Source organism: Quercus suber, unplaced genomic scaffold (genome assembly GCF_002906115.3).
Source record: "Quercus suber isolate HL8 unplaced genomic scaffold, Cork oak 2.0 scaffold_250, whole genome shotgun sequence".
Taxonomy (NCBI): Eukaryota; Viridiplantae; Streptophyta; class Magnoliopsida; order Fagales; family Fagaceae; genus Quercus; species Quercus suber.
Genome location: NW_027069706.1, coordinates 409,356 through 424,269, shown reverse-complemented (window position 1 = coordinate 424,269; position 14,914 = coordinate 409,356). Strand labels below are relative to the sequence as shown.

Here is a 14,914-nt window from a genome sequence, read left to right as displayed (position 1 = left end):
ATTACGAGAAGAGTAATCTGACTTGTTGCGAGTCCAACTCCATCTAATTTTTCATTTATAAACCAATCTTTTAACCTAGAGAAAATGAGAGAAACTTCCATAAGGAGTAAATTTGAGAGTCAAATCCCTTGAGCCTTAGAGAGCTCTAAATTCCCTTCCATTTGAATGTTTTTCCGTATGAGATATTTTTTAGAGTTTCTCCTTGAGCATAAATCTCTGATTCTTTAAAACCATATAGTTAGTTTCACATAGAAGAATTTCAGAGGCCATTGAGGTGGGAAGGAGAGTAGGGCATTGGTGGATGTTACAATGGTGAGTCTAATTTTAAAAGTTTTATAAGTAGGTTGTTGTAACTATTTCTTCTAGCGGTTTTTTACAAGTTTGGATCCCCTTCCATTGAAGATGTTTGTCATTGGTTTTTCACTTTGTTACCAAATCTATGTGTTAATTTTATTTCTTTCATTATTATTGCTTTTAGTTTTGCTATTATGGTTGAGATAATTGTTTGTACTGATGTTTTTAGAATAAATCATAATCTACTTAGTTATTTTAGGGTTAAAATAGAATTCTTTAGTTGAGATTTTAAACCTTAGACTTTAGAGCATCCCATTAGCCCATGTATAATTTTCTATTTTAGAAAAAAAGTACAAATTTTACACATTTTGAGCAAAAAAACATTCACATCAGTAAGTGTAAAATTGCGTAAACATTTCTACGAAGTACAGTAACCATGTAAATATACACAGTTACTATAGCTCGTTTTTAATTATTTTATTAGTTTATTCTCTCTCGTTCGCCTCACTCTCACCTCTCTCTCTCTCTCGTTCTATCTTAGCCTCTCTCCTTGTCTCTGTTGCTCTCAGATCCTTCTGTTCAATCTCAGATCCTTTTCTTCAATCTGATACTCTGGCTAGCCAAAATGATGCCGCTGGAGCAACATCCTTCGCCTACACCGCTCAAAAACTCAGATCCTCTTCCAGATCGCACAAAAACTCATGACCCCTGCGCCGGAGCAACATCCTTCGCCATCGCCCTCTTGGGCCTCATCCCCTATGCCACCTTCCTCCTCGGCCTCACTGGCACGATTCAGACGTGGAACAAGCGTAGTTGATACAACAAGCTCTGGTGGGACCCAAACGCAACACGTGGTTTCGTTTGGCTCGATAAGATACCCACCTGGAAAAACTCTATCCTGCTTGAAGCCTAGAACCTTGGAGGAACAGAGCAACACCAATGCACCTGGGTTTTTGTTTGGCTGCTCATAATTTTGCTTAGAATTATTATTATTATTTTTTAAATTTTGTTGACTGTTTATGTGTTTGATAGGAATGAATTAGCTGAAGATTTATGGGTTGAAGATGGTGGCTGGGTGGGTTGATGATGGTGGCTAGGTGGGATGACGGTGGGTGTGGATTGAATATTTTATTTGAATAAATGTGTATAATAGACAAACTGATCATGTGGGTGTTTCATAAAAGTGAGAGTGTAAAATAGAAAAAGTAGGTTTTTGATGTGTAAATTTACAAAAATTTTGCTTCCACACCTTTGCCCATATCGAAAACCACAAACAGAGCAACCTATATAATGGGTGAAAATTTTCACTGGCACCCATTACACTCAAATCGCATTATTAAGTTTAATAAAAGGAATGAGGGAAGCTCTAGCATAACAATAATAGAAAGTAAAAATATTTTGAAGATGGACCTGTAACTATCCTAACTAAAATCATTTGTTCCCACTTGTTATAATGGAATTAACGGATACTTCCGCTTTGTTTGATTCAACAATGATGTTTTTTAGAAAATGAGTTATTTTTCGAAAGGTATTTTCTATAAAATTATCTCATTTTCCTATTTTGGTAGTAACTTTAAATGAGTTAAAAAAAATCTCATAACTTCTTTTATTTAGCTTGCTGTGAGATAAAGTTGTTTTTCAAAAAGAATTAGTGGAAAACAATCTCTAAAAATAAGTCATACTTTTTATATTGACTAAAAATAATTTTCCTTTAACTCATTTTTTCTAATACTACCAAACAATATAAAACACGGAAAACTATCTTTATATATGATTTTCCATTGAAACAAGAGAGCATTCCAATTAGAAATATATATCAAAGAGTAGTTGGCATTGGACACATCAAAAATAAAAGATTATGACAAGCTTAGTTAGTTTCATTATTAACTCTTCGACAACACAAAAATCCGTTGAAAAATCCATTTTTCAACTCTTAGATAACATGAAAACTAACCCCTCTCTATCTATCTCTATCTATCCAAGGGATGAAAGGGTTCTGTGTCCTCTCTCTCTCTCTCTCTCTCTCTCTCTCTCTCTCTCTCTCTCTCTCTCTCTCTCTCTCTCATCAGATCCTTCTGTTCAATCTCAGATCCTTTTCTTCAATCTGATACTCTGGCTAGCCAAAATGATGCCGCTGGAGCAACATCCTTCGCCTACACCGCTCAAAAACTCAGATCCTCTTCCAGATCGCACAAAAACTCATGACCCCTGCGCCGGAGCAACATCCTTCGCCATCACCCTCTTGGGCCTCATCCCTTATGCCGCCTTCCTCCTCGGCCTCACTGGCACGATTCAGACGTGGAACAAGCGTAGTCGATACAACAAGCTCTGGTGGGACCCAAACGCAACACGTGGTTTTGTTTGGCTCGATAAGATACCCACCTGGAAAAACTCTATCCTGCTTGAAGCCTAGAACCTTGGAGGAACAGAGCAACACCAACGCACTTGGGTTTTTGTTTGGCTGCTCATAATTTTGCTTAGAATTGTTATTATTATTATTATTTTTTAAATTTTGTTGACTGTTTATGTGTTTGATAGGAATGAATTAGCTGAAGATTTATGGGTTGAAGATGGTGGCTGGGTGGGTTGATGATGGTGGCTAGGTGGGTTGATGATGGTGGCTAGGTGGGATGACGGTGGGTGTGGATTGAATATTTTATTTGAATAAATGTGTATAATAGACAAACTAATGTGGGTGTTTCGTAAAAGTGAGAGTGTAAAATAGAAAAAGTAGGTTTTTGATGTGTAAATTTACAAATTTTTTTGCTTCCACACCTTTGCCTGTATCAAAAACCACAAACAGAGCAACCTATATAATGGGTGAAAATTTTCACTGGCACCCATTACACTCAAATCGCATTATTAAGTTTAATAAAAGGAATGAGGGAAGCTCTAGCATAACAATAATAGAAAGTAAAAATATTTTGAAGATGGACCTGTAACTATCCTAACTAAAATCATTTGTTCCCACTCGTTATAATGGAATTAACGGATACTTCCGCTTTGTTTGATTCAACAATGATGTTTTTTAGAAAATGAGTTATTTTTCAAAAGGTATTTTCTATAAAACTATCTCATTTTCCTATTTTGGTAATAACTTTAAATGAGTTAAAAAAAATCTCATAACTTCTTTTATTTAGCTTGCTGTGAGATAAAGTTGTTTTTCAAAAAGAATTAATGGAAAACAATCTCTAAAAAGAAGTTATACTTTTTATATTAACTAAAAATAGTTTTCTTTTGACTCATTTTTTCTAATACTACCAAACAATATAAAATACGGAAAACTATCTTTATATATGATTTTCCATTGAAACAAAGAGAGCATTCCAATTAAAAATATATATCAAAGAGTAGTTGGCATTGGACACATCAAAAATAAAAGATTATGACAAGCTTAGTTAGTTTCATTATTAACTATTTGACAACACAAAAATCCGTTGAAAAATCCATTTTTCAACTCTTAGATAACATGAAAACTAGCCCCTCTCTATCTATCTCTATCTATCCAAGGGATGAAAGGGTTTTGTGTCCTCTCTCTCTCTCTCTCGGAGAAAAACTCAAACCATCCACGACAAAATGGCGTTGTTTAGGTATAGTAGCTGCTAAGGAAAATATTCCTCCTACCAAATAAATTGCTCCTTTAGTATGTGATTTTTAATAAATATGGATAGTGGGGATTATATTGTCATAACCTATAAAGTACAGGGTTTAAGATGGTGAAATTAAAAAGTGTAGGATTTAATTTATAATTGAAAATAAACTTTGAGGATATTTTCTTCTTTGATTTAAAAAAAAAATATTAGATTTATTATTCAACAACAAAATACTTTACTAATTGAATTAACTAGAACCCACTAAAAAGAATGATCTAAATATACTATAATAAGTGACATGATATGGAGTGCCAAAAAAAAAAAAAAAAAAGGGACATGATATTGAATCTCATCTACGCTAAAAGAAACTCATTGATATCTTGACTTAGTTAAAAGTAATTATCATGACACATATGTCATAAATTCAAATCATATAGCATCTAAAAAACTTTTACCCAAAAGAAAAATTGTATCTAAATTTTTTTTATAAAAAAAACCTAAAATCATTACTACACAAAATAAATAATAACCAACCTATATTAATAATCTATGAAAATATGAATACTGGATAAGATGTGAAATTTCAAGAACAATCAATATCGCAATAATTTGCTATATATTCAAGAGTTAGGCCATTTTGGATATACACCACTGTAAGTATTTTTAAAACATTCTCCTCCCTTCTCCTGTGTGTGTGTTAAAAATATTTAGTATTCTAACAAAAATAAAATTACAATAATTTGTTGTTTTAATATTAGATGGCATTTTCTGGTTCTGTTTTTAAATTTGCAACTTTTGTGACTAAAACAGGTTGGAATTATCACAAAAATGGAAAAATATGATTAAATAACATGTTAAGGTTTTTTTTTTTTTTTTTTTGGTGAATGATGCTGGGAATTAACTAAAGAGCAATAAGTCTATTACAACAAATAAGACCACCTTTATCTCTAGTAAGCATCTCAGCCACCACATCTAATGGGTCAAATAAAAAAAAGAAAATCTGTTATATCAAGTTCAGCTTCCACCCTTGCTAGTTAGTCAGCACAATAATGTGTTAAGTTCGATTTACCAAAAAGAAGCCAAAAAAAAAATAAAATTATTAATGTCCCATCAGTTGAACATGTGGTACCAACATATGTGGTACATAATCAATCAAACAAAGCCGCCCTGTCTATTATTAATGTTCCATCGGTTGAACATGTGGCACGAACTTGTATGGTACTTTTTGTTTTTTCTTTTGCTTTTTTTGTTTTTTTAAGCATCAACTTATATGGTACACAATCAATCAAAGCCCTATCTATGATATCGGAATCCTTCATGATATCTCTTGTCTGCAAGTTTGAATTCCACGTTCTACCTATGGCTTCTAGTGGCTGTTTTGAGAAGTGTTTTGAGAAGTGCGTTTTGCGCGTAGTTTTGTTTTGTTTTGTTTTTTTTTTTTTTCGGTGGCAAGATTTGCAAGAACAGGTTTTAGTAAAAATAATTTTAAAATTAGCCCTGAAGGTACTATTTATATATTTAAAAATTATTTTAATATAATATTTTTAATAAACGATATTCAATTAGACTTATATGAAAAGACTGCAAATTACTGTATTTATTATATTTTTACAATATTTATTATATTTTTACAATAAATCTTAAATAGTATATTGTTATTGATTATTACAAGAATAATTTTAATAATGAATTTTTATTTATTTATTTTTTATTTTATTAAGAGAGCTTCAACTTATGCTAATGATAGTTTTTTTATCATCAGATCAAGACAACAATCAGTTTATGGTATAGGTGAAGATTAAATCTCATATCTCTTATTCACCCATTAAAAACGTTATCAGTTGAACTAATTGGAACCCACTTTTAATTATGAGAGTTTAAATTAGAACTAAATACAACTTATTACTTAAAATTTATTGTAAAAATGTTGTCAGCTTATCACTTCTTGAATAGGACTACTACCATGATTAATAATGGTTAAAAAGTTCACCATCAGAGTGAAAATGTTTGGGTAAAATTGGTGGTCCAAGCCAATATGCCATCCACNAAAAATATAATATAAACACTATAGTAAAATAATATTTTATTCAACCACTAAAACACAATCATAGTGTGAACGCATGGTGGACCTAGGGAAGACATGGAGAGGTAGTGAGGAGAGAAGCACAAAGCAGTGTGAACGCAAAAAAAAAAAAAAAAAAAAAAAAACTATATCTCTCCGCTATTGTGAACAGCCAAAAGTAACTATGCATTGTAACTGTAGAGTCAAAAAACATAACTTTGGCTCCACTATTATAAGGTATATTTTGATATTTAATGGTGCTAAAAATAGCTATTTAACACCACTATTGCTATTGCTCTAAAACATTTTTATTGTGACTAACTAAATTTCGTCACCCATTAAATATCATCCCCACCCTCACCACCTCTTCCCTTCATACATATTTGTGCTATATATAGGCTATACATATTTGCCTTAACTCAAACCTCATCAAAGTGAGCACCTCTATGTGACTTGAAAGGAGTGCTAAAGATATTAAAAAAGTAGTCTAAATCAGAAATATAGTAGTAATGGCTCTTGAGGTTAAGAAGCAACAGTCAGCAAGCTCATCATCTTGGTCATTCTGCAACATGAAATGCTTACAAATCATACCTTCAAGATTATCATCATCATCAAAGGAACAACAACAACAACAACAACAACAAAGGGATGGCAAAATCTTATCAGATTCAGATACAAAGCAAAGAAAGCCTGGTGGTTGGAAGGCTATGCCCTTCATCTTAGGTCTTTCTCTCTCTCTCTCGCTCACACACACACACACAAATACAAATACATAGACACAGTAAGGAATGCATGAGATCTGATAGAAAAGATGTTGGCGTTAAATATTTTGATGTGCAGGAAATGAAACGTTTGAAAGGATGGCTTCTTTTGGATTGTTGGCGAACTTTATGGTGTATTTGACCAGAGAGCTTCACATGGATCAAGTTTCTGCAGCCACTATTCTTAACCTATGGTTTGGTGTCTCAAATTTTGCACCCTTGCTTGGTGCCTTCATCTCTGATTCCTATGTGGGCCGCTTCAGGACTATTGCTTTTGGATCCTTCGCATTATTTTTAGTATGTCCCCCCTCTTTTATAAATTATCTCCTGTAACAGGTATGCCAAAGCTCATAGGCAAGATCATAAACTATTCAGCCGGCTAGGTTTTATATTAAAGTTATAACAATTTTTATTGGTTTAAAGGGAGTCCAAGTTTTACCAGTTAAAGACAAGTATAAACATAATTCATTAAAAAGGTTTTATACTAAAGTTATAACAAGTTTTATTGGTTAAAGACAAGTACAAACATAATTCATTAGGAAGGTCGTATATCAAAAAGTTATAATAATATAGTCACTTACATAATAATATCAATCGTTAATTTAAGTCATAATAAGGCAAACTTAGTATCTCTATTATAAGTTACACTTTTTTTTTTCACATTTTCTTTTTATTTTTTTTAAAGTAAGTTTAGAAATCTAATTAATACCTAAACTCCACCTCAATCTCACTCCTTGAAGCTCGAATTAGAGAGCCCATGAAAAATCCCCCAAGTCCTCGTGACAAGAGGAAGTACCACTTTGCGCCCAACATCGACAGTGATTCCTCTCACTCTCTCATTTATGGGTGTTAATTGGGTAAATACCAAATGTTATTGGAAGACTCTCCAAATCATCATGATGTATGTAGAAGAGCCAAACTTAATTTGTTTAGGTGGCAAATACTTCAAGGGTGTACGACAGTTATCTACACATGTGTGGTATTTAAGGCAGTGGTTGTAACTCCAAATACATCTTTTTCATTTTTGTTTTGGTTGATAGTGAAACCTCAAGTGTTGGCTCTGTCACCCCTCTACCGCCACAATTCGATTTTGTTGTGCATGATATGGTATTCTAGAAAGAAAAATTATTGCACAAGCTAACCTTTTGCTTTCTCGTGGACCAAGTTGGATGGTTGATATTATTACGGAGTCCAAATCTTCTGTCCCATTATTCATGCTCCACTATATACTCCACAAATAAAAACATGTCACATGTTCATCTATTTAATTAAATGCTAAATTTATGTCTTCTATTATTTCAATTTCCTAAAATAAATAAATAAATAGTCCATCATATTTAGGTAATTGAAATAATAGAAGGTATAAATTTAGCATTTAATTAAATAGATGGGCATGTGACATGTTTTCATTTGTGTAGTATATAGTGAAACAAGAAGAGTGCGACAGAAAATTTAGACTCATTATTATTGACCTATGGTAGCTTTGCAAAATTAAACATAATTAATTGTTTGGTCAATTATATTTAATATGTATATTGTTTCAAAAAAAAAAAAATGTATATGTGACTCATTAATAATACATTATCCAGAATAGACTATAAAGTCCCTACTAGGTGTCCCAATTTGGACTAGTTTAATAGTGAGTATTGTTAATTTGTTATTGTTGTTTTGGTTAAATAGAACTTTCTGGTGTTTTAATTGAATAGAGTCCTCTTGTCAAAAATAAAAATAAAAAATAAAAAAATAAAATTCAATAAAGTCCTCTATATATGATTTGAATACCCATGCAACACTTAAAAATCTATAAAGAATAATGATAGTACCAATTTAATTTAGTTCTTCACTTCTTCAACTAAGAGACACATCAACTACAAAAAAAAATTTTAAATGTAATTAATTAGATGGTGCTTTTTCTGAGGTAGATTTAATTGCATGATACTAAAAGGTACTGATTATTGGGTTGTGGTAACAGGCATAGTAAGGTATCTATTAACACCAAATTTTGTGTGAGAAATTTTGTCTTTATGTCAGTATTTTGTCAGCTTTATACACTTAAGAATCGGTTTTATACACTTTAGAGTTAGTTTTATATCATTTTTCGTATTTATTCATTTTTATTATTATTATTAAATGAGACATTGATTATTTTACCCAAAAAAAGGCACTCCCTCTGTCTCACTTTGTTTGTCCTTTATTCCATTTTGAGATGTCCCAAAATATTGTCCTGTTTCTAAAAATAAAAGCCATTAATTTACTAATATTCATATTATACCCCTATTAATTAAGAAATTCAATTTTTTGATAAATTTATTTAATGGTAGTTTTGAAAACTTATATATTTTTAAAAGGTAGACAAGACAATAAATGATGTTCGCTTAAAAAGTTTGACTTTTTAAACAGGAGAAACAAAATGGGACGGAGGAAATATTAGTTAGTCCCAACAATCATTAAAAATAGCATGTACATCATTGAATATGTACAAAATTCCAGAGAATAGTAGTTATTGAATAAAAACCGAGTAATTTTACATGCATTTATTTACTGATGCACATATCCTATAGTGCCAATTAATTAAGTATATCATATGTCACTTTTCGTCATTAAAGTAGTTTTACTTCAAATCATCATACAAAACATTCTGTGAATTAGTTTAATATACAATATTATACTAACTTTAACAATTTTGATCAACAATAATTCACAATTCAACAGGGAATGCTGACTGTGACTTTGACGGCTTGGCTGCCGGAGCTTCATCCTCCACAATGCACCAAACAAGTGCAAAATTTGGGTCAATGCACAGGTCCAACCAAAGCTCAACTGGGTATTCTAATAATGGGTCTTGGCTTTTTGTCCATAGGCTCAGGTGGGGTTAGGCCATGTAGCATTCCTTTTGGTGTGGACCAGTTTGATCCAACTTCTGATGAAGGAAGAAAAGGAATCAACAGCTTCTTCAATTGGTACTACACCACATTCACAGTGATCTTGTTGTTCACTCAAGAGGGAAAGCCTTTCCTTCCCAATCCACACCGAGGACCACCTTATCCTCGGCCTGACGAAGGTAATTTTGGGGAGAGACTAACCCCAAAGTGAGCTGTCACTCTCACATTTAATGCATTCAACTAACCCCCCTGGCCGCATTAATGGGGAGGTAACCCCTTGGCAGGATAACGTTGATCAGAGTGAACCACTTGAGTACCGATAAGGCCTCTGATGGGACGGACGGCCAGAAAAAAAGGCAAATAGATGATCAACAGATGGAAGGAGGGGATAGGAAGATAAAAACTATAAAAGAAAAGCTAGTAAAGTAAAAGGAGGGGGGGAAAAAAAGAGAGAGAACAAGAAGGTCTCCTCGGCCACGGGCCGAGGAGCGTCCCCCATCTGTAAATGCACTCTTAGCATTTTTTATAGGAAAAGTTCGTGCATGGTGATCGACAGCCAGCACCTAAACCTTTCAATCCACCCTCTATAAATTTATTGTTTGGGCTGAAAACCCATTCGTATTCAGGGTCAATCCAAATTGGGTCCCTACAGAAGATTTTTCAACACTTAAATGTACATTTATTGCTGAATTATTTTATGTTATAATAAGTTACCATATATACACAAATGTTTACTATTTGGTTTAATGGAAAGTGGTCAAATAGCTAGCAATTTTTTGTAACATATATTCAGAAACTTTTGAAAAGTTATTGTAATAATGGGCCATTAAATGCATGGCATTATGATCCTTTCTTTTGTTCTCAACGTACAAAGTTTGGCTAAGACAACTTTTGATATCCATTTATATTATATTACATATATATATATATATACTAGTCGCTAACCCGTGCGATGCACGGGATAGTTAAATAAAAAATAAAAAATTTCATTTTGCTACTATAACTTGGCTTAAAAAAAAAAAATGCTATGGTAATGTCTTCATGCAATGCTCAACTGCAATTAAATCTACTATTCACTACCAATATAATCTATGTTATCCTGCACATTTGTTTGCATAACAAATGGGTCATTTTCACTTTTATAATAAAACAATCTATGGTTGATGAAAGAGTAAATCCTACTTTGGATAAATATATTACACAATTATTCAAATGGTTAAATTAAAAAGGAAATAAAGAAGAACAGTTGCACCAGCCACAAACTCAATTAGATTTCTTTTGAATAAAATGGTGTTATAAAGTGTTATAAAAAAAATGAAAGGAAAAAAAAATACTAAGAAAGGGGAAGGAATACTTACACTTGAAAATAGAAAAATAGAAAATCTACAAATTCAGTGCTTGATAATAGATCTACAAATTGCATTCTCATATCCTCCATCTTCTGCAAGTTAATTGGATATAATTAAAAAAAAATTCCTAGTAGAATGCTCTTTCCTTTCCATTACGCTTTTCATATTTTCATCCTAATAAAGTTTAAGAAGTGCTCTGTGGTCACTACATAAAGAATGTATGCACAAGTTTAAAATCAATAATAGAATTAACATTAATCATTAAAAAAATCTGCAAATTCCATAAAAAGGATCATTATGGATTAGCTTAATAATCAACCTGCAAGAATCACCAGTAAAGGATCTTCTTCATTAGCTTCCTCTTTCCAATTACTGGAAGCACAAATGGGTCACTATGTGCAAGAAAACTAGCAATTGTTAAGGTTGGATTAAGGCATTAAAAGATAGACTCCATAAGAAGCATCTTTCCAATATTTGGGTCCCAATGGTACAGTGCAAAGATGGTGACCTATTACACAAAATGTTTTTTTTTTTTTAATTACAGTGAACATCCTAAAGTTGTTAACCAATACAGAAACTTGTATCCAATGATATTTACCAAGTGGGGTAAATGCCTCTATATCATCTAGAGCCCAATTGTTTTAAAGCATTTTGAATCGCAAGAGCATCCGATGGCTAAAGTGCTTTTGCCAAAAATGATCAAATAGTTTGAAGCAACAAACTTTTAATATGCAATCATAGTTCTTGTAAATCTGACAATTTTAGGTAACCGATACTGAATCAATGCAGTATGGATCATCTTTGCATAAAATCTATAATAAATAAATAGGAAAAAAGAAAAGGGTTTAAATTAATCAATAAACAAATTAGGCTAACTATGTTGGAGAAACATGTTTCTTAGAAAGAGAATCTTGTATTTGCTAATTAACCTTTCAGGGTGCTACCTCAATACACAACAAAGATACAGAATTTTCATTAATCTAAATGCTCAAAGAAATAGAGAGAGTTGAGAACTATTATATCATTTAATTATGTGTGTCTCAAAATTACTTCGTTTCTACAAGGTTTTGATCTTCACTACTTACATCAACAGTAGAATTGCTAAGCATGAACAACCGTTAAATTTTGGCATCAAGAAGATTTATATGCTTATATAATAGTGGCTGTGAACATTAGAGAGTGCTAACCATTATAGAAGTCTAGAACAAAGCTCTATTGAGTTTAATTCATAACATTTTCATCAATCATATAAGCAATTTACCAGAGTATGAGGAATAAAATAATTAAAAAGGTTTCCGCGAAATTAAAGCCAAAAAAAATAAATTATTAGTAAGGCAGTTATCCCTTTATTAACAGTGTGACTAAAAGTGAAATTAAAAGTGGAAAAGTCTTTCAAATATATATATATATTTAAAGTCTTTCAAAGAAATAGAGAGAGTTGAGAACTATTATATCATTTAATTATGTGTGTCTCAAAATTACTTCGTTTCTATAAGGTTTTGATCTTCACTACTTACATCAACAGTAGAATTGCTAAGCATGAACAACCATTAAATTTTGGCATCAAAAAGATTTATATGCTTATATAATAGTGGCTATGAACATTAGAGAGTGCTGACCATTATAATAGTGCATTCTTCTACTTCTCTCTACTTCTCTAGTTCCATCAATAGACTCAATCCCTATTTCATGCAATCCAGCCTTAACATTGCAAAGCATTACTGTGTCTGCATAGACTCAATTCATCCTTATTCTGCAATTAGAAGAGTCACCAGGTCAAGTTCTTTTTTTCGTCAACAATATTAATACCACCACACCCAAAGTAATTAGAAGTCTAGAACAAAGCTCTATTGAGCTTAATTCATAACATTTTCATCAATCATATAAGCAATTTACCAGAGTATGAGGAATAAAATAATTAAAATGGTTTCCGCGAAATTAAAGCCAAAAAAAATAAATTATTAGTAAGGCAGTTATCCCTTTATTAACAGTGTGACTAAAAGTGAAATTCAAAGTGGAAAAGTCTTTCAAATATATATATATATATATATATCAATGCGGAAAAGGAACATTATATATAAAACTGTCTATGTTGCAAGAAAATAGCCTTACCAACCAAACATGAGATGTTTGTCTTCATGTCCTCATTTCCTCCACGAAAGTAGGATTATAATTGAATGGAGTTATCTACTTTTTGTCTATTCTAAACCAAGCCTTTCATACCTCTAGAAAATATCATCAACCCCTTCAATTAGAACAACAATCCCAATTATTTAAATCAAATCACCAACACCCTTTTAAAATGACTGGAATGTGCAAATCGCTTTTAAATTAGAATCTATATTTTCTTAAAAGATCAAACAACGGTGTTTTTTCTCCAAGAGTTTGTTATATATTTTCAAAGTCAAATTGGAAAAGTTTTGATATGACAGAAAAGTTTCCTTATGTGTTCAACTAAAACAACAATTTTGTATAAGTAAAAGCTCACCTTAGGGTAGCCATCTTGGTGGACAATTGTCTGGTTGTTCGTATTTACATACACCTCACAGGATACTCTTGCCTGATGAAAATGTTGGAACGCAGTTTAAACACATGGAGAAAGAAGATGCATCATGTAACAGAATAAAGCTTGTAAGAGAATACTATGGAATTGTCAAAACAAAACTAAAATTTCCTTAACATACCGTTTCTTCATGTAGTGAGTGTACTGCTACTATTTTGCAACATACTTGGTTATTGCAAAAAGCGACACAGTCACATATAAATATTTTTAAATAATAGCTCTATAGATTCAGAGCTCAAGATTGTTTCTTTACTTAAAGCAAATAACGATTGTACATAAAAAGGTAAAAGGGTAAATTTTGCCAACTTATTTGATGTACATATCTAAATCAATTGTTATTGTGACATTATTTGAGCTTTGCCTTAAAGATTTTGAAACTGCAACATGGGCATATATAATTGAGACATATGACCTTGTGAAAAATCACAAAATATGAAAGAGAAAGCAATGCGGCCAATAATTGAAATTAGCAAACTCCACTACCGGCTCCAAACTCATCAATCTAATCTAATCATTCAAAAGAAACACTCCCAATTGTAACCCTAAATCATACTTAACAGCCAAAAACAATAGAACAAAATTAAAAACTTATCAGTAATGTTTTTGGAAAAGTTCTGGTCTAATTATAAAGTCTCGGAGAAGGTGGAGCCGTTGAGTTGTGGGAGAGAAGGGCTGATGGTGGCTTGCGTTTTGGACTGAAAGTGGAGCTGTTGAGCTGCGTTTTGTGTGTGGGGGAACGGCAAAATGTGGGTCTGCGTTTTGGAGGAAGGAAAAGGCAGAGGAATGAGAAAGTTGCATGTGGGGGAATGGCAAAGCAGTTTATCGAGCTTTAGAAGAGTATTTTGCGTTTATGTTTTTATTTTTGGATTTAGAAAAGTTTTTTTTTTTTTTTTAATATTGTGCTGACGTGGAAAATTGTGGGAGATTCAAAAGCTTCGGTTTTATATAATTCGGTTTTATATATATATATATATATATTGATAAAAGCTATTGATTATATATATTTATTTCAATAACTTTATGACTATTTAATTGATATGAAACCCTTTTGATTCTTCAGCTAAGGACAAGATATCGGTCTGGCTATATATATATATATATGGAAATAAATAAACATACACACATTATTTTTGAATTACAAAGTTACAAACTTTCAAAAAATAATTTTTATTATTCTAAACACTTACCATCTATTGCTTCTTACTATTCACAAAAATATTTTTACCTTTACTAAATTTTCTAGGAAAAAGAAAGTATTATAGAGAGCTTATATCCTACGAGCAGTGTAAGCTCGCAAGGATAATCAGCAAAGGTGGCTAGGCTATTGTATCCTGGGGGCAACGTGCAGAAACTATTTGTCTAACTATATCGAATATACCGTAGACAGCACAATTTGTCTCAAAATAGTGA

At 32.1% G+C, this 14,914-nt stretch overlaps 1 protein-coding gene and 1 long non-coding RNA gene across 7 annotated transcripts; one reads left to right on the top strand and one right to left on the bottom strand.

Moving 5' to 3' along the window:
- The first annotated feature begins 6,389 nt into the window (after positions 1-6,389).
- LOC112000673 (protein NRT1/ PTR FAMILY 2.13) lies at positions 6,390-10,141 on the top strand. The gene is made up of 4 exons (XM_065780891.1): positions 6,390-6,672; positions 6,790-7,007; positions 9,423-9,771; positions 10,122-10,141. Exons 1-4 carry the CDS (start codon positions 6,459-6,461, stop codon positions 10,139-10,141), a joined length of 801 nt encoding a protein of 266 aa, XP_065636963.1. The 5' UTR covers positions 6,390-6,458.
- A 782-nt stretch (positions 10,142-10,923) lies between these two features.
- LOC136070669 (uncharacterized) lies at positions 10,924-14,311 on the bottom strand. Of its 6 annotated transcripts, none has more exons than XR_010631899.1 (5): positions 13,430-14,311; positions 13,054-13,186; positions 12,561-12,694; positions 11,261-11,449; positions 10,924-11,146 (listed from the first exon to the last, which is right to left on the bottom strand). It is a non-coding gene; the product is annotated as an uncharacterized LOC136070669 (long non-coding RNA). The 6 variants fall into 6 exon arrangements; XR_010631901.1 differs by having other exon boundaries at positions 13,058-13,186; XR_010631903.1 differs by having other exon boundaries at positions 13,054-13,166.
- Between the last annotated feature and the right edge of the window lie 603 nt (positions 14,312-14,914).